Source organism: Desmodus rotundus, chromosome 6 (genome assembly GCF_022682495.2).
Source record: "Desmodus rotundus isolate HL8 chromosome 6, HLdesRot8A.1, whole genome shotgun sequence".
Taxonomy (NCBI): domain Eukaryota; kingdom Metazoa; phylum Chordata; class Mammalia; order Chiroptera; family Phyllostomidae; genus Desmodus; species Desmodus rotundus.
Window position 1 is genome coordinate 117,518,976 of NC_071392.1, and position 23,151 is coordinate 117,542,126.

The 23,151-nt window shown below is 46.2% G+C and overlaps 1 protein-coding gene across 3 annotated transcripts in view; it reads right to left on the reverse strand.

Moving 5' to 3' along the window:
* DNAAF9 (dynein axonemal assembly factor 9) overlaps positions 1-23,151 on the reverse strand; it is a 115,349-nt gene that overhangs the window by 23,037 nt on the left and 69,161 nt on the right. For 2 of the 3 annotated variants that reach the window (XM_053927301.2, XM_053927300.2), the window contains exons 21-28: positions 17,016-17,119; positions 12,626-12,772; positions 11,487-11,575; positions 10,961-11,062; positions 10,331-10,448; positions 8,222-8,310; positions 6,770-6,928; positions 1,460-1,585 (exon numbers count right to left, since the gene is read on the reverse strand). In XM_053927301.2, the coding sequence (XP_053783276.1) occupies positions 1,460-1,585; positions 6,770-6,928; positions 8,222-8,310; positions 10,331-10,448; positions 10,961-11,062; positions 11,487-11,575; positions 12,626-12,772; positions 17,016-17,119 (934 nt within the window). The remainder of the gene's footprint in view (positions 1-1,459; positions 1,586-6,769; positions 6,929-8,221; positions 8,311-10,330; positions 10,449-10,960; positions 11,063-11,486; positions 11,576-12,625; positions 12,773-17,015; positions 17,120-23,151) is intronic. The other variant, XM_053927302.2, reaches the window with a different exon arrangement.

The following is a 23,151-nucleotide window of genomic DNA, read 5'->3' on the forward strand; positions in this document are numbered from 1 at the left end:
GAAAAAGAAGGCACGAATGGTAGAAAGCGTCGCATGGAAGAGGGGACACGGCAGTCTAAAGCACAATCGCAGTGCTCAGCATCTACCCTAGTAACCTACCCCGAGACAGAAGGAAACAGACCCCCTTGGCTTTTCTACTGGAGAGAAGAACCTAGGTCACAGCTAAAGAGAAGGGCGAATGGTGAAGACGTTTCTTGGAATCAGTCAAGGTGATTAGGGACATAACCTGTAACGTAATTTCTATGAGAAACTTAAAGATACCAACTTGGGACTCAAATAGGAAGGGAGCTTTTTCAGATGAAGGTCTAAGGATAGATTAATCAGTAACCAGGAGATAGTAATAATTATACGGACTAGCTGGGAAGACCACAAGATTACAGGCATAGGATATATTCCACTAGGCTACGGGGAGAGGAAGTTAAATAGCTCTATGAGGAGACAATTCAGTGCTTAAAACTGTCCCCACTGAGGAATGCTTTCATGATAAAAACAGGTACTTCCAGACACCTCCGGAACAGTGTGAACTGTAAAACCTACTCAAAAAGCAATTTGGGAATGTGAATAAAAAGTAATAAAAAACTTACCACCCACGTAGTTAGTGTATGGTAAGAATCACTTTGAGGAATTTATTCTAAGGAAATAATCTGAAATTCGAGAAGTTTCTATGGACAAAGATGTTCCCACAGCATTATTTATAACAGTGAAAAGTTGGAGACGTCCTATGTAACTAACAGTGGAGAAAAAATGGTTATGACAATTATGCTCATCCACATACATGATTATATAATTAATCGAAATGTAATTACCAGTGTGATATAAGAACATGTATGTTAACATACATTAACCTAAGAAAATGCATATAAAACTATATGTCCATCACATCTGTAAAAAGGCATGCACATAAAGAAATCAGAAAGGAATTCACAAAAATTATAATAGTTACACTGAGTTAGTGAGATTATAGAAGAATTATTATCCAATTTTCTTTGCTGTTGTTGTGTTATTCCAAAATAAGAAGAACAAACAGTCCCCGTGTTAGTAGTCAGAATAAGCGTCACCTACTGAGGTAGCACGGCTTTAAGACGGCTTAACCATAAGAGAAAATATCTGGGAGCTGCCCCAAGGCCTCGGGACACAGGCCTCTCCCAGGCGGTAAAGACAAAAGAGAAGGCTGGCGCGGGCATTTCTTTCTGGGAGATGCTGTTTCAAGCGCCACTGCCTTAGGCCAACAACTCTCCAGTACACAAAACTGGGGAGAGGCTGCCCGTCCAAAGGAGCCCTCTGAGAACCTGGCACTAATCAAATACCAACTGAACACTTATTGTGCATAAGGTAAACTGATGTGTTCCACAAGACAAACGCACAGAAGATGTGTCTCCTCCTAGTGGGTGGGAGAAAACCGCTTTCCGCACACTAGACCCACCATGCCCTGTGGGCTGGAGGTGGCCCCAGTGTGTACCTGTGCTCCATGTAGCAGCTCAGGGGCTCCACGCACACCGTGACGGCACCGATGGTGAAGGAGGACCTGACATTTGAGTCGGGGTGGGTCTGCAGGGCCTGGACAACATCGATAACATCTGTGTAGCTGGGGGTAAAAAAGGACAGTTAGTTTACTGACGGGCTGGACAGCGGGGCAGGGGAAGAGGAGAATGCTGAGTGGCTGAGCAAGCAAGGGTGGAGGGAAAATCAAAATGAGTGGTGCTTGGGTTCTTCGGGTCATTCGACTTCACGATTTAGAGCCGCTGGAGTCCAGTGTTTCTGCATCCCTGAGTCCCACTAGTCCTCATAACTGTGAAAGAGTGGGCAGAGGTACAACCCCCAACTCTCAGGGTATGGTAAGCCCGTACAGGTGACTCTGGGGCTCAGAGAGGGGGACTCAGTGTCCTTAGGCCTGTTTTCTGATCACGTTAGGAGCTCCTGCATTCATCTATTTTCCTTAAAATAGCTTTTTCCTCTCCTTCCGCCTCACAGAACATGTGGGTAAGAGAGAAATGGGGGAACCCAGGGGACCTCTTCAGGTCAGCAGACACATGTCAAATACTCTCACAGTGTATCTCCTGCTTGGAACTCCCTCCAAACCCCAGATGTCCAGAGACAATTTGATATTTCAAGTTAATACGTTCACGATCCACCTCCCCCACGCCTGCTCCTCCCCAGGCCTTGCCCTTCTCAGCAGAGGAGACGCCACTCCTTCAGCTGCTAGGTCAAAAGATCTGTCTAGGGTCATCATTGACTCTATTTTTTCTCAACCTTCAAAACACACCCAGAATGAGATCACTGCTCATACTCCCACACTACTGCTGGGTCCAAACTGCTCCCATCTCTCGCCTAGATCAGCCCCATAGCTGCTTCAGTGGCCTCCCTGCTTCTGTCCTCGCCTCTCCCCAGCCTGTTTTCAACACAGAAGCCAGAGGGATCAGACTCATCCTATTGTGCTAGGCCACTGAGTGCGTGGCTTCCATCCCGCTCAGTGTGAAAGCCAAAGCTCTTACTATGGCCCAGCAGCCCTCTAAGATCCCCGCCCCACACACACACACACTGCAGAAAAGAGTTTGCTCTCCTACTATGCCCTTCCTTACCAGACCCAGCAACTCTGGCCTCCTGGCTCTTCCGTGAACATTCCGGGCATACTTCCTCCGGGCACTCTCTGTCCCCTCTCCTGTGACGCTCTTTTCTCTCAGATGTCTGCAAGGCTTACCCTCTCACTCCCTTATGAGGGAGGTGTCCCCTGGCTTCATACAGCCTATGTGATACAGCAACCCCCTCTCTGGTCCAACCTGCCCCTGCCCCAGTTCTTCTCCAAAGCACTGATGTCAGCTACACACTCTGTATTTTCTCATTTATTTGTTTACAGTCTGAGTCTGCAGTTAAAAGGAAGGCAGTTGAGTACGGTGTAATCTACGGTGCCTAAAGCAGGGTAAACGAATGAACTGGACGCCCAAGCCCAGGTAGATATATGGCCACTCGAAGAACATTTTCCCGACTGACCCAGCCTATGGACCAAAACAAAAGGTCAGTTTCTGTAGAGGGAAGGGCCTGGGTCCTAGGGAGGCCAGTCGTGGTGGCTGACAGGATAGGTACAGCCTCCCTGAGCCATTTCCCGAGTCACTACACACAACTCACCTGTAAAACAGCACTTGGCTCTATCCCAGATCCCAATTTTAGCACCCCCGTGCTGCAGCAGGTCTGCCTCGGTCCCTACAAACCAGCGGTGCTTCAGTAAAGAATAGGGTGGGCTACATCCTAGAGCTCCCCCATTAGGGCTTGGCAGCCAGGGAGCCTTTAGAGACAGCCCTCTGCGCACTGGTTTTCCTTGAAGGCTTCTCCCCTGGCCTGGGCAGGTGTGTGTACAACCACATGGGGTTCTTCCCATTGGTTCTGCAGTGTCTGGGTGGGCCTGGATGCCAGGAGAGCCTCTGTATCGCCTGTACTGCAGTCCCTTCAGCACTTGTGGTAAGCAGGACTGACGCTTGCATACTGCCCTCCAGTCTCTCTGTGGTCATGTGTAATAGATGTAACTCTTGTGGGTAAGTGTCCCAGCCTTGCTGCTCAGCATCACCGTTTCCCTGATTCTACTTTTTAAAAAAAGCAAAAAACAAAAGAAGAAGAAAGAAAGTACTTGGGGCCCTTTTTTCCCATGTTTGATATGAGCCTATAGAGGTGCTCTCTCTCTCTCTCTCTCTCTCTCTTTTTACAAATATGAAGCAGTTCTATCTTTTTTTAAACAACTTTATTTTTAGAGAGAGGGGAAGGGAGAGAGGAAGAGAAACATCAATGTGTGGTTGCCTTTCATGCGCCCCCTACTGGGGACCTGGCCTGTAACCCAGGCATGGTGCCCTGACTGGGAATCGAACTTGCGACTCTTTGCTTCCCAGTCCTGTGCTCAATCCACTGAGCCACACCAGCCAGGGCTCTTATTTTTTAGGATAAAAAACTGAAAAAAGACTTACAAGCCAGTCCTGCAGATTTTGGTCATTCTAATATAACAGGTTCACCCTTAGGAAGGGGGCTTGGGGAATTCCCAGGCTTTCAGAGCATTCCATTACTCTTCATTTATTTTAATACAAAAGGTTAGAGTGAAAACTCACCCCAGGCACCTTGCTGAGGCCGATGCATCTGGTGCCTCTACATAATACATCTCTGCACTGGAGCCAAGAGCCACTGTGTGGCAAGAAAGAAGGCCCTAGTGTCATTTACTCTACTTATTAAGAGGGTCTTGCTAGATCCTGCCTCCCTGTCCAGCCTCTGCCCTATAGTAACCATCCTGGGTGTGGCCCCCAAACAGGAGGAGGCAGCCCTCACCACAGAAGGAAGCAGGTCGTTCCAGGCGCCAGATTGCATCCCGCCACTTTGGCTAAACTGCTCGAATGCATGATGAAGGCAAAAAACTGGTTCTTCATGTTTGCCTCTTTCTTGTCAGTACTCTCTTTATTAAAGACAAAAACAAAACAAAACAAAGCAAAACCAAAACAAAAGCCCAGTAGGACTTGAACTTTCTTTCCTCTGAAATAACAGATATTCCATTCAAGTGTCCTTTGGGCTCTGTTTTATGTTTGCAATTTAAGCCTACAATTTGGGCACATGTTCTAAATTAATTCAATTTTTTTTTTTTTGAGAGAGAGGTGCTTTGTTTTAAATGCAGATAATTTAAAGAATAATTTTACAACCCTCCAAAAAGTATTAAAAAATTCCTTAAAATTATTTTTTAAAGATTTCTCCAGTTTGACTTATTTGTGTGTTATATGTTTTCAGTTCTATATAACTACACCTACCTCTGTCCTGCGCCCCCCACCCCCACATCTGCCGACCACTGTTCTGTCCTCCATTTAAAAAATCTCATCATTTCAAAATACATTAATTTTTACAGCAACAACTAATAGCTCTACCTGATGTCGAAGCTCAGCACGGCTGCCCCCACTGCTGCAGTAAGTCAAACGGCACCAGGCCACTCTGGGGGCAAAAGAAAACCGCCCTAACCACAGGCTTCCCCCAAACAATCCTATAAAGGAAGATTAAAGTAACATTAAAGGAATACATTCTCAGTTTGAGAAGCTTCTGGGGTCACCCTTCACCAGCAATCTCAATTCTGGGCTCCCAAGTCCAGCCCTAAGGAGACAGACATTGGAAAAGGAGGCAGCCACAGCTCCCTGCCGACCCTCAAGCGAAGGGGCCCAGCCTGTGAGGCCAGCGTCTTAGCGAGAGCCACAGCACTCAGCTGATGTCCTGGCTTCAGTCCGCTGGGAAACCTGAGGTCCTCCTGGGAGGACCCTGGGCAAAGTCTCAGTCTGAGTGTACACAAGTGGCCTGGCCATACCCTGTCACTGCAGTGCAGAGCAGCTGGGACAGCTGACACTTTTGCAGACTTGTACAATCAGAGACAAGGAGTCCACGGTGTTCGCTGAAGTGGCAGACGATGCAAATGACCTTAGCTGTAGGATATAAAACTGCCAAATCTGACTCCAGGTCCATTCCCCCACTGACTCTCAACTCTGACAGGAGCCAATCTGTTCTTTTTGACCATTTGGAGTGATGGAAAAAACCCAGAAGAGAACGAGTGGTTACAAACTCAGGCTCTTGCTCAGTGGCTTCCAACCTCAGCCCACAAGTAGGACAAGGGGCTGACAGAGGAAAGCCCAGGGCAGGGGTAAGAACAAGGCCTGGTGGGGTGCACAGCCCTGCCCACTTCCTGCCTCGGGACCACCGACCTGGCTTTCCTCCAGTTCTCACCATCACACCCGGGAGCCCAAACAGAGCTTTGCATCTGGGCCTATTCTTTACCGGAAACAATCAGCCAACTGCAAATACTGATTATTATGAACACAAAATACAGCACAGCACAAAAGCACTTTGTGAGAACTGCCAAGAGAGTCTTGATTACCAATCAAAATGACACCAGGGAAGGGTATAGCCTGCTTTTCTGGCACATTCTCCTCTGGCCTAAGGGGGTGATGGGGCTGCATGGGGCCCCTTCCTGGATGGCCTTACAAGTGGTCAAGGACAACTCCTTGCAGCCAGGGTGCTTGGAGCAGCGGTACACACGGTCAAACCTGCCTCCCAGGGAACTCGTTGTTCAAATGGGCTATGCAAGCTCCTCACTGAGAGCCTCAGGAAACCCTCCTGGACCAGCCATCCTCAAGATGGTGGGGCAGGAGATCAGAGCGTGGGGGCCATCTCGGCAGCTCCACAGGAGGGAGGACTGAAACAGATGATGCTCCCTTGCCTACATGGTGAGGGAAGAGGGTTAGGGACCACTATTATAAGGATTACCAAAGAAACTTACCAAGAAAACCTCCTCCCTAATTCTCCACCTTTCGGGGATATTATGATGTTGAAGCCAAACTTAAAACTTACGTGTAGGCTACACCAGCTACTCTAGGTCACAGGATGCCAACGGGAGTCCTCGCTCATTGAAGGCCTCTGGGTAGCACAGACACCACTCATACAGGTGTGGAGTTTGTTCTGTGCCCCGTGTCAGCCACACATTAAATAACAGTAGTGGTGCCCTGGCTGGTGTGGCTCAGTAGACCGAGTGCTAGCCTGTGAACCAAAGCATCGCCAGTTCGATTCCCAGTCAGGGCATATGCCTGGGTTGCAGGCCAGGTCCCCCATGAGGGGTGTGTGAGAGGCAACCACATATTGATGCTTCTCTCCCTCTCTTTCTCCCTCCCTTACACTCTCTCTAAAAATAAATGAAGTCTTAAAAAAAAAACCCAGTAGTGGTAAGGCCACCACGCTACCCCACTGTCCCCAGAAGACTTCCAGTGCTCACCCTTGTAACACCACCAGCAGTCTGGTCTTCTTGCGGAGATAGGCTGCCTGGCGGGCAGAGCGGTTCCGCTGGGCTTCCAGGGCACTGGAAAGGTACCTCTGGAAGTGGGCAGCATGAAAACATTCAGAGCCATCCATGATTTGGCGGTACACCATCCACCTGGAAATGGCAAAGGTAATCTCAGTGTGGCGCCACCTGAAGGCCTGGCCCTGGATGCGAATGCGACCAGACATTCTGCCTAGTGAAGGCCGACAGGCTGTGGAGCAATCCTGGCACCACAGAAGCAGGCAGAAGACACCGGCTGGGTGGGGAACCCCATATCTTGAAATCACAACCATTGGAGATTTTGACAGGAAACTCCTTGCCACAGGGGTAAAGGTCAACAGATTTCAGAGTTGAGAAAAACTCCTGACCAGGTAGTCACTTCCTGAAGGCCGTTCAATACAATGCTGACGCACAGTACACCGCTCCGCTGAGTATAAGAATGGGCAGAGTGAAGAATTCAGAATGTTTACAGAACTAAAGCAAGGGAAATGAGGGAGACTGGTTAACTATTTAGTACTTGTAAAGGAGGTCCAGTAACACCCTGGTATCTCTCTAAAAGTTGTCTCCCCAGCTTCCACAATCTCCCTCCCAAAACTCCCACACCTCTATGTGGCTGCAGTCTTCTCAATCCCTCTATGGCCTCCTGCAGGATGCCTTACTTGAGGTAGAATGCCTAGAGACTAAATGTCCAGTTTAGTCAGCAAGGGTTGTTTAGCAACCTGCCAGCCAGGTGGAAGTGCTGGATGAATGACTCTCCCAATTTCACCTGAGCCAACACGGCCCAGCTGCGCCTGAACTCACAGTCCTCTCGTGGTCCGGGCAGGATCACATCCACCAGCTCCCAAGTTCTAACCGCCCTGGTCCTGAATCGCCCTCCTGACCTGGCCCACTCCCAGGCCCTTGCCTGTGCTGGTCCTGCTGCCACGTGCTTTCCCAGATATCCACAGGTTCACGCCTTCATTTCCTCCGGCCTTTGCTCAATGTCACCTTCTTAGTGACGTCTCCCTGAACACCCTGAACACCCAAGGCAAAGCTGGAATCCCTGCTCCCACCCCCCAACCTCTGAGCCCAGCACTCCCTACAGCCTTCTGAGGCTTTACTTCCTGCATAGCACTTTTCATTAGCTGACACACTGTTTCCCTTATCTGGTCAATTGTCTTCCCACACTGGGATGTAAGTTCCTCGAGGGCAGAGATGTTCTAGCCTGTTTGTTCAGATGTGCTCCACACTTAGAGCCTGGTGCACAGGAAGTGCTCATTACAAATGTGTCAAAAGAATGGATCGATGTGACTGCTTTACCGATACCAACTACACCAAAGGTCAGAACACGTCCAGGGTTTCCCAGTGCCCAGGCAGACCCAGGCACAGAATCCCTTTCCCCAAAGCAAAGGCAGCAGCCATACTAACCTGCCATACTCCTTATGCACAGTGACCAGGAAAGCACAGAGCTCGCTAGCATGACATCCTGGGAGGCCAGTTACGATGCTGACAATGACCTACGTGAAAGAAAAGCCATGTGGGTTTGGGGTAGAACTGGGAGGCAGCATGCATGAGAGAACAGACTTACAGGGCCAGGTTCTGTGAGTTTGAACTTCAGCACCAGCACTCACTAGCTGTGTGATCTTGGGCTTAAAAACAGAACCTACCTTGCGAGGTAGGCGTGGTGATTAACTGGGTGAATATATGTAAAAATGCTTGGAACACTGTCTGGCACACAGCAAACACATTTAAGTTTTGTATTACTATTATAATCTCCATGAGCAGACCGTGACTAGACCAACTAAAATACAATAAAAAACTAGGCAGAAAGGCGGTCTGGGGCAAAAATGCCAGGGGCTCGACTGGCACATGACCTCAGTGAAGGACACCAGCGACACCAGAGATGCTTCCGTCTGGCTGCCTGCCCTGTGCGCCACACCACCTGACTAAGGAAACAGACTAGGGTAGGAAGTATTTCTGAGTCTTTTGTTGTTGTTGAGGTATTTGGTTTCATTTAATACACTTCGCCCTAATACAAATGATTAGTGGGGAGAGGTCCCGAGTGCTGCGAGGAGAATACATTGTAGGATGTTGTGGATTAAAAACTGGCTTGGGATGCAGGAGCAGCTTCTTCCGACTCAGCTCCGAGTCGGTTCCACTCCTCTCTGCCATGCTCAGACCAGCCTCTGGAAAGCAAATTTCCACATGTAGAGGTTTTGTGAAATGCTTACACACCAGCATTGCCCAGCATGACAAGGAGTTGAATTCCCAGAAGCAGAGGCTGGTGGTGGCCTTTTGTCCTTTGAATTTTGATGGGGAGAAGAGGAGCCTGGCTGGATCATCCTAACCTTACTACTCAACCGTATGAAAACAGCGCCCTCCGCAGGCAGATCCTGTAAAGTAACTGGAAGAAATTCACTGACGAGGGTCAAGCGGGGGAGGAAAGGAGCCATGCAACTGCTGAAGGATATGGATAACACATGACACAGCATGGCACAGGCCTAGCACGTGTGTTCTCACAACACACAGGACTCACTGGGGCAGGCCTCGTCACAAATAACTTAGACTAAAGCTCAGCTTGGTGGCACTCATCACTTGAGCTGGTCACATCAGCAGAGAGATGGCCACGGGTCCCTTCTCTTTCTGGGAACCAGAAAATCTCCCACCGCCCCCTCTGACCAGGCCCTTACTCTGTTTCCCTTTCTGCCCCTGGGAGGGATTACTCCAATGGGAAACTGACTTTTTGTTCTTCTTCCCTCCACCCCGGTTTCCCCATCTTGGTGCCTGTCCCTCAGTGCCCAGGCCTCGGCCTCTCAAACCACAGCGCGAGGGCTTACAGCCAGACTCCCTCTTACTTTAAGGCCGGTCCCACAGCACCTTTTTAACAAAACAGGACAAGCAGGCACTTTCATTTTTAAACTCTTGCCTAAGGGAAAAATGAGGCTTCTGGTTGCTTAGTGCTTCTATTTTCTTTTGTAGCTGAGTGTCTTCCAGATTTGCATAGAAATAAATGTCCTCTTTGAGCATATAAAGACATACGGCTCCAAAGAAATGGTGGGAGAGGTTAAGAGGAGGAGTGTGAGGCAAGTGCAGATTACAATCCACTCTTGGGAAGGCAATGTTTATAAAGTATCAACTTACCCTGGTGATGCCAGCAAGGCCCATCCCCTTATTAAGCTGAATGTGTCACCCAATGCCAGGTAAGGCCCTGTCACAACCAGAAAGAGCTGACAGCATTAAGAGCACTGAGCAGGCACTCAAAAGGCCTGGAGAAGGAAGGGGAGGGCAGGGCAAGGTGCCCGAGCTTCAGCACTGCCAGGGGGCTTGGCTGGGGTTAATGTAGATGCCTGTACAGTCACTGTATGGAGTGGGTTTCATGTGTATCATTACGTCAGTGCCCAAGGGGGTGGAGTGTCTTATAGAAGGGACTCCACCTAAGCCACTTTTGTTAACTGACACGGAATAACCAAAGGCAGGCTATCAGGATTCTTTCTCTTCCCATGAACTCCCAGCAGATTTGGTGAGCTGCTGCTGTACCTTGTCATTTTCTACTTGGTGAGTAGGGTTGATTTCAGTCTGCTGGAGCAGGACAGGGAGATGGGTCCTTATCACAGGCTCTCGACTAACACTGCTGATGGCAAAATGCTGGAGAAACCTAGAAAAACAAAGGTAATGACCCTATGTTACCATCACCAGCCTTGCCTGAATGTGTCCATTCACATGAGAAATTCGTTATTTAATTGATGAAAAAGAAACCTTGGAGCCCTGGCTGGTGTAGCTTGGTGGATTGAGCGCGGGCCTGGGAACCAAAGGGTCGCCAGTTCGATTCCCAGTCAGGGCACATGCCTGGGTTGAGGGCCAGGTTCCCAGTAGGGGGCGTATGAGAGGCAACTACACAGTGATGTTTCTCTCCTACTCTTTCTCCTTCCCTTTCCCTCTCTCTAAAAATAAATAAATAAAATCTTTAAAAAAGAAAACAACAAAAAAGAAACCTTGGAGAGATTCTCTCTAGAGAATGAAATTGTATATGGTGTGTCACTACTAACTTTTAAAATGATCCCTAAGGAGCAATAAAGAAAAAGGAGCTTAGAAAGGACCAACACTGACGTTTCTGACATTTCAAAAGCCAGGACATTAAACACCTATACACAGAAAGCCAAAGCTCACCAGTCCAGCTCTGGGAGTTTGGCTGAGAGTAGCTTTAGAGGACTCCGTTTCTCCCCGGCAGAATGGCTCAGGACATTGAAGAGCTTCTGTGCACTGGAGTGTCTGGAATAGCAAAAGCACACAAATGAGAACTCCATCTCCCTACAGCGCACATACTTTACATAACTTGTTCTGATGCTTTCAAGCCAGACTCCTGTGACAAAGTCAACACTTCTAAAACAAGCACCGCACTGACTTAAATAAAGCATGGATTTAGCGCATGATGACTAGTGTGCCACATAGGAAGGTCGGCCCGAAACCCTTGGCAGTATTATGGGTTTCTGATTCTTGGTGGATTTCACCTTTCTTGGTGGATTTCTCTTTCCCCAGGGACTTGTGCTATCTTTAAGTTGGCAGCACTGAAAATGACCATGTTGGTCCTTTTAGAAACCAAGCCCCCTGTGTTACATAATGCGAGTCACCCTGCAGAGAGAGCAGACACCACAGCTTAAGGAAGCAAGCATAAACACTGAAGGCAGCCACTTACAATCTCTTTTGTTCCACAGATAATCCATCTTCCTGGATCACTTTTAAAGACAGCCCTGAGTTAGCTTGCTTTTGCCAGAGGGAGAAGACCTAAACAAAACAGAATTTGGGCAAAGAACGCTTTAAACCCAACAACAGGATATGGAACCCACATGGGGATTTGATGGTTGTTGAAAACCTAGGCTGTCAGTACAAACGATTGTAACAAGTTTATTTCAAAAACAGAGGCCTGAAATAATTTTCTTCTGTAGTTTTTTAAAACTAGAATTTCTTTCTGGGTTCCTCTCCCAGGGATTCTGCTCCTTCACCGGCCAGGAAGCACGGAAGAAGGTGTCAGGTAACATGTTCTGGCAGAAGGGGCATGTTCTTCATTGGTGAGAGGGCCAGACAGAATGAATGGTCCAAGCAACTTCTGTGTGGAGGCAAAGGGATGGCTGAAGAGAATCTAAGGGGCTGCCTCCATGTTCCTGGTCGGAAGGACAATCACGAGGAGGTGGGAAGGACCAGCAGGCAGTAAGACAGAGACACAGACTGGCCTGAGACGCCATCTGCACCAAGGCCAGCTCTTGCCTCCTCCATGCTCTGCAAACCTGTCCTGAGGAACAGACGCTGTCCTCTCACAAGCTGCTGCAATCACACCTTTCCAAGCACTGCCACCCGCCATAATGCCAGCCATCTGTTTGACTTTAACTACTGCTTGGTCTCTAAGTGGGTTGCATAATTCTCAGTAAACTCCCTCACTCGTACAATCTGTGCCGAGTGCCTATAATATGCAGCCTGCCAGGTGTGACCATTCACAAGGGCAGGGCCTGTGAACCACCAGGAGGGAGAACTTAGGGTGGGATAGAAAGCTCTGATACAGTGGGTAGGACCCGACAGTTCGACCAAGTGGCTAAAGGGAAAATGAGTTTAATTAGGATTTAAAGGGACAGTGAAGATTTTTCTTAGCTGCTAAAAAGCCTTTTGTTCGGTTCCTTTAGGGTTCCACCCCTCAATGACAAGGCAGCATTCTAGGACCCACAGGGATTAGAAGCAGCCACCCTCTCCAGTCCCCCAACACCTCACTGTTAACCCTGAGACACTGCCTTACCACCTACACTGCTAGGGACATACAGTAGTTTTGCTAATGATTAGTGTTACCTCTGGGTAAAATGCTTGGTATATCTTTGATTTGGGGAAAAGGGCAATCATCAGAAAATTGCTTGAACCATGAAAATGAACTGGGAGATGAGGAAGTAATGAGCTTCTGAAGTCTATCAGAAGGGCGGCAACAATGCTGGTGGAATCCTAAGAGAAAAAGAGGGAGAAAAGCCATTTGCATGTTACCAGTCCTCACAACTACTATCAGATACATATAACGAACTCCGGTGAGATTATTTTCACATTATGTGGTTTACTGGGGTTCAGATATAGCTGTGATTCCAATACCCCGGTATATAAGATATGGGAAGCACAAGGGTCTTTTCCTAAAAATGTCATCTCACAATTCTTTCTAGGGTATTAACCCTTTATCAGATTTATATTTTCTCTCATTCTGTAGGTTGTCTTCACTTTCCTGGTAAGTGCCCCTTGATGCAGTTTTTAATTTTGATGAAATCCAATTTATGTATTTTTTTCTTTTGTCGTCTTTGCTTTTGGTGTCGTATCTAAGAAATCACTGCCTAATCCAAGGTCACAAGGATTTACTCCTATGTTTTCTTCTATGAGTTTAATTGTTCTGGCTCTTACATTTAGGCGTATGTTCCATTTTTAGTTAATTTTTTGTATATGGCACAAGGTAAGGGTTCAGCTTGCACGTGGAGATCCAGTTGTTCCAGCACCATTTGTGGAAAAGACTGTCCCTTCCTCACTGAATGGTCTTGGCACGCTCGTCAAAATCATTTAAGCACACGTGGGGGTTTATTTCTGGGTTCTCTATTCTATTTCATTGCTCTGTATGTCTGATCTTATGCTAATATCACATTGTTGTTTGAGTACTGTAGCTTGCATTATGTTTTGAAATCAGGAAGTGTGAGCCTCCCAGCTTAGTTCTTTTTCAAGATTATTTTGGTGATTAGGGGTTCCCTGAGATTCCACATCAATTTCAGAATGGGCTTTTCTATTTCTGCAAAAAATGCCTTTGGGATTTTGATAGGAATTCCATTGAATCTTTAGATCATTTTGCATAGTATTGTCATCTACGAAGTCTTCCAATCCATAAACATGGGATGTCTTACCATTTATTTAGGTCTCCTTTAATTTCTTTCAGTAATGTTTTATAGTTTTCAGTGCACAAGTCTTTCACTTCTTTGGTTAAATTTATTCCTAAGTATTTTATTCTTTTTGATACTATTGTAAATGAAATTGTTTTCTTTTTATTTTTTAAAAGATTTTATTTATTTATTTTTTAGAGAGAGGAAGAGAGGGAGAAAGAGAGGGAGACAAACATGAGTGTGTGGTTGCCTCTCGCATGCCCTCCATGGGGGACCTGGCCTGCAACCCAGGCATGTGCCCTGGCCAGGAATCAAACCGGCAACCCTTTGATTCACAGCTGGTACTCGACCACTGAGCCATACCAGCCAGGGCTCGGTTTCTTTTTTTTTAAAAGATCGTTATTTATTTATTTTTATTTTTCAAGAGAGGGGAAGGAAGGGAGAAAGAAGGAGAGAAACATCAATGTGTGGTTGCCTTTTGTGTGCCCCCTACTGGAGACCAGGACCACAATGCAGGCACACACCCTGACTGGGAATCGAACCTGTGACCCTCAGGTTCGCAGGCTGGCACTAAATTGACTGAGTCACACCAGCCAGGGCTAAAATCGTTTTCTTAATGTCTTTTAAATTGTTCATTGCTAGAGTATAGAAATGCAACTGAATTTTTGTGTTTTGATTTTATGTCCTGCAACTTTTGTCAGTTCGTTTATTAATTCTAACAGGGTTTTTTGGTGGACTCTTTATGATTTTCATATAATCTGTGAATAGAGATAATTTTACTAGTTCCTTTCAAATTTAGATGCCTTTTATTTCTTTTTCTTGCATAATTACTTTGGCTAGACCTTCCAATACTATGCTGAATAGAAACGGCAAAAGCCAGCATCCTTGTCTTGTTCTGGATCTTAGAGGAAAAGGGTTTTTTTAACATTTAAGTTTTTCATTATAAAAGTAATATGTTCATTAATTAAAATTAAAAAAATACAAACATAAAATAGGAAAGAAAGGTTTAAAAAGGTAATACAAAGTCCCATCACCTAAACCCAACCGCAGCTAACAATGTAATACTTTTTCTTCTAGTCATTTTTTCCAATCCATTCATTGAGTTACCTTTTTTAGGCACTGGGATATCTTTTCTTTTCTTTTTTTTTTTTAAACAGTTCTCTGTCTTGCTTTAAAAACTTAATTTATTGTCAGCATCTGTCATGTAGTTGCAAATTATCTGTATTTGTTGTTGTTGCAAACTATCTGTAAACATTTGCAAAGACAGCCTCCCACCCTTCTCTCATCACTCCTGTGGCTGGACATTTATAATACTTACTCCGTTTCTCCTCTGCCGGCACTACCTTTTATTTACTTTTTGCTAATTCGTTGTCATGTGTGATACCATGAGGCTGTTTCTAATGGGATTTCATATACAGGCATACCTCGGAGATATTGTGGGTTTGGTTCCAGACCACCAAAACAAAGTGAGTATCATAATAAAGTGAGTTGTAATCTTTGCTGGTGGAGGGTCTTACCTTCAATTTGTAAAAAACCCAACAACTGTGAAATGCAATAAAACAAGGCACGACGGTCTCTGTGAACTGATCTCACGTTTTCTAACACCCCTGACCTGGGACTCAGCGTTTTCATGTTAAGACATATAGCTCTTCACAGAGAAGAAATTAACTCACTTTTTTAATCACCAAAAATGTTTCCCCCAGCTTAATTGTTTTTAATTCTCTCTTTGAGAGACTTTTTAGAGTTTTGAATTATTACTTAGTCTGATACACTTTTTGCTGCATTCATGGAATGGAATACTACTCAGCAATACAGCAATGAAAAGAACCTGACTACTGCTACACAGAGCGTGGATGAATCTAAAAATGCTTACACTGAGTGAAAAATGCTAGACTCAAAAGGTTACAGAATGTATAACGTCTACTTACATAACACTTCAGAAAATTCAAACTCATCTATAGTGACGGGAAGGTAATCAGCGGCTGCCTAAAGCCAGGGGAGGGAGAGATGAACTGCAAAGAGGCATTAGGAAACTTTTTGGGGGCGACCAAAGTCTTCTGTATCTTGATTGTGATGGTGGTGTCATGAGTGCATACACCCGTCAAAACGTTAAGTGGATACAGTTAATTGTATTTAGAGTGTATCTCAATAAATCATCAGCAAAGATTTTAGAAAGCCGTAAGTGGTCAAACCTGACAGACCTTTATAATTTCTTATATCTAAGGAAGTTTCTAAGCTAGAAGTCTTCCTGTCCCTAGAAGTTTAATAAATGTTCATTTTTATATTCTTCTTTCTTGTAAAATTTTAAAGCATTTAATTTTAACTTGTCCAAAGTTTATTTTGATTTTTGATATGATATAAGACCCTATTTTGTCCCCAAATTAGCTAACTTACAGTCCCAGTGCCTGAATGACTCTGTCCTTTCTCCCCTGAGGTTGTAAGACTCGCTAACCTAGTATCAAAGCTTTCACCGACAGGGTCATCCATTCTGTCTTATCGGTCTGCCTGCCTTTTTGAACAGCCTTTAAGGCAGCAGGTTCTATGTGGGAGAAAGAATTCTTTCAAGAATTGCTCATGAAATTCATTTTCTGACCGTGTGACAGAACTTTGCCACCTAGCCGCTGTCCTGGCTCCCGAACAAGCTGGTTTTGAGGCTGAGGTTGTGTGTCACACTGAGGGACGAGCTGTGCTCCGGCCAGGAGGTGGAGGCTAGAGGAAACTCTAACCTCTCTCCTTCCCCAGGGGAAAAGGGAAGTGTTGATGCTTTACTCTTTCGCTAGTGGAGACTAGCGAAGGTAAAGCATGGTTCTGGGGGAGGGACTTTCAGGCAGCTGGAGGTTAAATCTGAACACATGATGGGGTGTGGCTGAGTCCTCTTGGGGAAAGTTAGCCATTTTTCTTCCTCTCTGCCTCACTTATACTTCTTTCCCATGCTAATGGGCGAGTGGAGCCCCATCAATGTCACAGGAAGCAGCTTCTTTCCAGATCTTAACTGGGTGAGTTTGTGTTCCTAGGCAGGAGGAGGCCTTCCTTCAGCCTACTTTCTGATCCTCTTTGGGATGAGTTAATTGCCCAAGGGTAGCTGCTGGCCCTCCTGACCCAGAAGCCCCTTCTAGTTAAGCCCTTTACCGAGCAGCACGGTTGACGGGGCTCAGAGCCCTGAAAGTGGTAGGGCCTCTCTACGGTCTCCCTGCCTGCCTGCCTGCCTTAAAGGCAGTGCTGAGTCCGGACACCCTGTCGCATGGTGGTCAAGTGAGGACAGGGAGTTACTTGGTTTTCCCCTCAGAAGTGGGAGTATCTTTCTGAACACCAAAGCCATAAACTGGTGGAACACCTACCCCATCATAGAACGAAATGGAATTCACATGATCCTTGGAAATGATGATGCTTCCGTGGTGACGGTGAGAAAACAGAAGGCCACTAGAGAAGAAATTCACCTTCCCTGGAAGGAAAAAGAGCCAGTCAGAGCTGGGGGGGGCTGGATCCTGGGGGCAGGATTCCAATGTCCTTCTTGTAGGTACCAGGGCACACCAGAGTGGTAACTAGAGAATAGTATCTGTAGCGCTGCGGTTGCGTGATTTTTATTCTGAGCCCTGTGCTCTGGGGAAGCCAATGTACCCTCTGAGAGCCTCAGAGAGAAATGAGGCAGCAGACACAATCTCTGCATAAGAATTAGAAAAAACAAGTGAGCAAGTTATCTGCTGATGGGGAGAGGCAAAATTCACATTCACGTATGGGTATATTCCTGGGAAATACACTAAGAAAGGCTCAGTATGTCTCCTCCATTACTGAATTTATAGATGCCCCTCTCTATTTTGGCAGAAGCTGGCTCAGCTCTAAAGAGACAACATCCCTCACCTAAGGCTCAGGAAGGAGCACTAGGCTCTCAGCTAGTGAAGAACTAGTGAAGGGAGCCTAAGGGTCCATTTCCGGCAAAGGAACATCTGAGTTAGGCAATAACTGGGTTCTACAGACACTAGAGGCCTGCTGTTCTGTAGTTGACAAAGCAAAACGGGTGAGATGTGGACATTGGATGTGGGGTCCTCAGGCCAAGGATTCAGGTTTAAGGAGAGCTGCTGTTTCTGGGATGCCCAATGTCATTCAGAACAGCTCAGTATGGGACCTAGGGGGCAGACTACAGAAAGATGGACAGAAAAGATGAACAGAGTTAAGGCTGGGCCGGGGCTTGCTTTGGAGACCCAAATGAAGCACCCAGGACATCCATAAGACTCCTGAAGTTGTTTTCTGGTGCTGGTACAAGTTATCTCCTTTCTGTTCCTGTAACAGCCTCTTTCCCTGTTTTCACATATAGAGAGGAAAGTGCTTCTTGGAGCTCAAGGCACAGGCTTGGGAACCCTATCATTTATGTCTTATCTAACTGATTCCTTGGGTTGTAGCTCCAGGAAGGTAGCCCCACAGCCCCAGAGGTCGTAGTGATAAGAAGAGCAAAGGCCAATGTGAGGAATTTTGGGGACTGCAAGTGCTGAAGACATCCTGAGGAGGGGGGGTTTCAGGGGCAGAGAGAGGCTTGGGGAGGGTGTGTGCTCGCGAGTGCGTGTTAACGGGAATGACAGAAGTAACGAAAATGGAGACAGTTTTTAGGTAAAAGAGGAGGGTTGGAGCCTGCACATCAATGAAAGAACTAGATGATCAGCCAGAGGGAATTATTGCCGACCATACCATCTGTGGCAGCAGCAGCCAGTGACCAGCTGGCTCACTTCAAGGCATCCAGGTGCAAGCCCTGCAAACCTCCCACCTCTAACAAGGCCTCCTTTATACACAGCCTTGCCCTAGGGCCCTCTCGAGTAGCGACTCCTCCTGCCCCAGCCTCATTCTGTACCAACCCCAAGGCTCCTCACTGCTGATCCCAGACCATTCCCCTTCATGCTGGAATAATATTTTCATTCCCAAAGAGATAGAGCGCCTCCTTTCCTTCACTGCTCACATCTACTGCCCTCCTAATCATTCCCCAACATCTCTGACAGCTTCTGAATGTATGTGCTCAGTCTTCTTTTTCAAAGCCAACACTCCTCTTCCTTCTGAAAGATCAGGGGATGGCCCACGCCATGTTCTGGCCTCACTGTTCCTTATTCCCAACTCCATAGCAAGAGAGCGGCACCCAGAACATCTTAACCTCTAGAGTCTTCAGCTCTGGAACCTACCCTCTGAAATTAGCATTCCCTTATCTATCTGTCTATCCATTTTACAAGACCAGTGCTCGAACCCTGAGCTATGGAGCTAACCACCTCTATCTACCCCTTTTAACTATCTCAGCCCTAAAACCTCATCGTCTGATGTCACTGAGCCTTCAAAGTCTCCAGTTCTCCTATTTTCTCCTATTGCTCAGACACTTCTGACTTTCCAGGGAAGATTTCCCAGGCCAGGATCTACTTTTTTTTTTTTTTAATGACTTAAAAAAAAAAGATTTTTATTTATTTCTATAGAGAGGGGAAGGGAGGGAGAAAGAGAGGGAGAGGAACATCGATGTGCGAGAGAAACATTGATCGGCTGCCTTTCGAACATCCCCAACTGGAGACCTGGCACGTCACCCAGGCATGTGCCTTGACTGGGAATCGAACTAGCAACCTTTCCGTTTGCAGGCTAGTGCTCAATCCACTGAGCCACACCAGCCAGGGCAGACAGGATTTACTTTTAAGCTCTGTTTTGTCAGGGGAAGAAATGGAAACAGATTCTACTTTACTAAGCATAAAGCAAGCATTATAGTTTTCCATCTTCACAACAGTTATAAAAGAAAGTATTCTTCTCCTTATAGGACTGATGGGGAAACTTTAAGTTTAGAGAGATTTCCCCAAAAGTCACAGAACTACTTGATGGTGGAGCCAGGTACAAACACAGGTCTGTCTGACACCAAGGCACTGTACCACGCTGGGCTCCTTCAACTCTTTCACCCCTTGCCCCCTCACTTTTGCTCTCTCCAAAGCCCATGTGTTGCTAATCTGACCATGGGCCTTCTCTGCTTCCTCAACCTCAACAAGCCCACGGATCATTGTTCTCAGGGTACACATGAGATAACTGAGGTGACCTGCTGGCTGGCCCAGTGCCAGTGCCCTGGTTGGTTTTTAGACCCTAATCTACCTTTAGTAATAACACTTCTGGTATCTGCTGGAGACCATGACGGTCAGACTACGGTCTGAAGGGACATGTCTTTGCCAGGTTTCTCAGTGACTGGAGTAGCCAACTCCTGATGTATTCTTCTGGCTCCCTGCCTCATCGCTGGTGCCCTTGCTGAGTGGGCTCTGTCATTCCTTCTCCACTCTGTTGAGTCTGAAAACCCAAGGTGAGAGAATGTTCCTTACTCCTACTCAAGAAGCAGTAGGGGTCCTCGTTCTGATGCACCAAGGGTATGGGTTCCATCTCAGTCAGGGCACATACAAGAATCAACCAATGAATGCATAAATAAGTGAAACAACAAGTCGGTGTTTCTCTCCATCTTCCCTAACCCCCCTTCTAAAATCAATCAATAAAAAATAAAATAAATAAAATAAAATCTCTAAAGTACCACAGGGAGAATGAAGAAGCTGCTTGAGTGTCAACCACCCCGAGGCCTGGAGTGTTAGTAAATGTATGGTCCAGTGATATCTAATAAAGGTGCAAAGGCAATTCAAAAGGGAAAGAAGTTTTTTCAACAAACGGTCCTGGAAAAACTGTGTGTTGCTACATACAACAAGGACCAACAACCCATATCTTGCACTGGGCTTTCTGCCCATTCCCACCAGCCTCATGGAAAATCTCATACTTCATAGGGATATCAGGTAGAGTACTCAGAAGGATTTTGCCTCTGTAGTGGGGTAAAATTAGCCCTAAATTAAATGCTGCTCTGCTTCCTGCCTAATAAAGCTTAAAAGCAAGGCCCAGATAATAGAACTAAAAAAAAAGCTGTATTAAAACAATTATTATAACTGTATCCCATATGTTCAAGAAGCTACAAGACCCACCCCCCAAAAAAAAGAAGCTACAAGACTGAATCAGGTTAACTTGAGATATACAAGATGTAAAAAAAAAAAAATCTACATCAAATTTCTAGAGATAAAAAAATACAATGTCAGAATAGAAAAGCACACTGGACGAGGTAAGGTCCAGTCTAAGCACACTGGCATAGACAACTGTTGAGAGTTTGGCTAAGCTACTCCACAGCATGGCTGCCTTGGTGTCCATTTGGTTTGGCCGAGTGGCCTACGGGGTCCTTTAACTGACCGTAGTCCCCTTGTGCAAGCACACGGCCTAGACAGTATCCTGCAGAGTCACAAACAAATGTCGGTTCCAATACAATTTCCCCAACAGCCCTAGTGATCAGAAGCCTCCCCCGCCTCCTTCTGCCTTCTCCTGTGCACCCTTAGGTAAGACCCGTGGAACTTACTAAAAAACCCACTCTCTTTGGTTTGAATCGACCAATCGGACCTTAGCCTGGGTATCCGAAAGCACTCCAACCAAGGACCCTAACAAAGGCATGCTCCCTGCCTTGCCCTCCCTGTGTGACCCCCTCAAGGCACTTCCTCCAGGACCTGTGCCTGTGAAACTTCTCTACTTCAATTTCTTTTGTGGTCTTTTGTTGAACTTAGCTCACCATCTAGCACCGTGAGCTTCACTGAACAAATGTTAATTTAACAAACATGACAACAATGGAAAAGGTTAGTAAATTAAAATACATAAAAATAGAAACTATGCAAAATGAAACGCAAAGAAAAAGGATTGAGAATAATTGTACAGAGCATCAGGAAGCTGTAGGACAACTTTAGGCAGCCACATATATATGTAACTGGAGTCCCTGAGGAAAAACTAAAGAAATAATGGCCAAACATTCCCCAATTTGACAACACTATAAATCTATCAGTCAAGAAGCTAAATGAATCCCTAGCACAAGCAACATGAAGAAAACCACAGCAAAACCACACCTCATAAAAATCAAATTGCTTAAAATCTGTGATAGAGAGAAAGAAAATCTGGAGTGGAAAAAAAACCCCACAGGCAGAAAGGAACAAAAATATGAATGGCAGTAGATTTCTGCCCAGAAAAAATGCAAGAAGACAGTAGAGCCCGGGCTGGGTGGCTCAGTTGGCTGGAGTGTTGACCCGGAACAAAAGGTTGTGGGTTCAGCCCTGGCTCGTGCGGCTCAGTGGATTGAGTGCTTGCCTGTGAACCGAAGGGTTGCCAGTTCAATTCCCAGTCAGGGCACATGCCTGGGTTGTGGGCCAGGTCCCCGATTGGGGGTGCGTATGAGAGGAAGGCTGTGGGTTCAGTTCCTGGGTGGGGCACATGCCTGGGTTGCAGGTTGATTCCTCATCCGGCATGCACAGTACCCAGTCTGGGCACATGAGGGAGGCAGCTGATCAATGTGTGTCTCTCTCTCCCTTCCTCTTGCTAAAAAGCAATGAAAAGAATGTCCTCAGAAGAGGACAAAAAAAAAAAAATTAAAAAGAAAAAGAAGACAGTAGAGCCCTGGCCAGGTGGCTGGGTGGCTCGCTTGGTTGAAGCGTCATGCCATACACCAAAAAGTTGCAGGTTCGACCCCCTGTTGGGACACATATGGAAGGCAGCCAATCTATGTTTGTCTCTCACATCTATGTGTCTCTGTCTCTCTCTTCCTTCCTCTCTCTCTAAAATCAATAAACATTGGTGAGGATTAAAAAAAAAAAAAAAGTAGAGTGGATCAAAATCTTTAAAGCACAGGAAGAAAGAAACTGTCAACCTTATCAAGTGAAAATATCTTTCAGATGTCCCGAAGGGTGGGCCATCTGAAATGGCTGTGAGGACTTTGGCAAATCCGCAAATCCGCTCCCAACAAAACTAGGTAACTATTTAAGGACTAGGGAATGCACCAAAGTTGTACAGCAAAACTGGGAAGCATTATTTGAGAAATTCTACTGAAGCTGATGGGGGACTAGGAAGTTGGAGAATTTTAGTTTGAGTAACAGCTAATAAGCTTAGTAATCAGTGCATGTAAAAGCTATTGTTCCAGGAACTAAAGGTATGACTCACCCTGACTGCAGGAGACCACAAGCAACTCTGTGCCTCAGGACGACTGCAAGCAACTCAAGATGGTATCTGAGACATTATATTCCAGAGTGAAAGGACCACAGCCTGGGACACAGCTAAAGACTACAGCCTAGGGCTAGGATGCTGCAGTTTTAATCCAATCAACTTTTCCCTGAATTCCAAATCCCTTACTTACCTTTGTTCTCCTTATAAAAAGGGCCATTTAAAAATGGAATTTAAGACAGTCTGTTAGGGTACAAACCTGCTGTCTCCTCAGATCGCAGGTCATCTGGAAAAAAGCGCCCGTAAAAATTCAATCCCTGTCTCTGCTTATTGGGTCTGGTAGGTGACAGGCAGCATGAACACCGGCTTTTCCAGTTTCAAAGCATGGTGAGAACAGTGGACATCTGTGGTGTTTAGTGTGGGGCTATTCACATGACCACCCCTCCAGCTCTGTGGTCTCAGGAAGAAGGGCAGGCC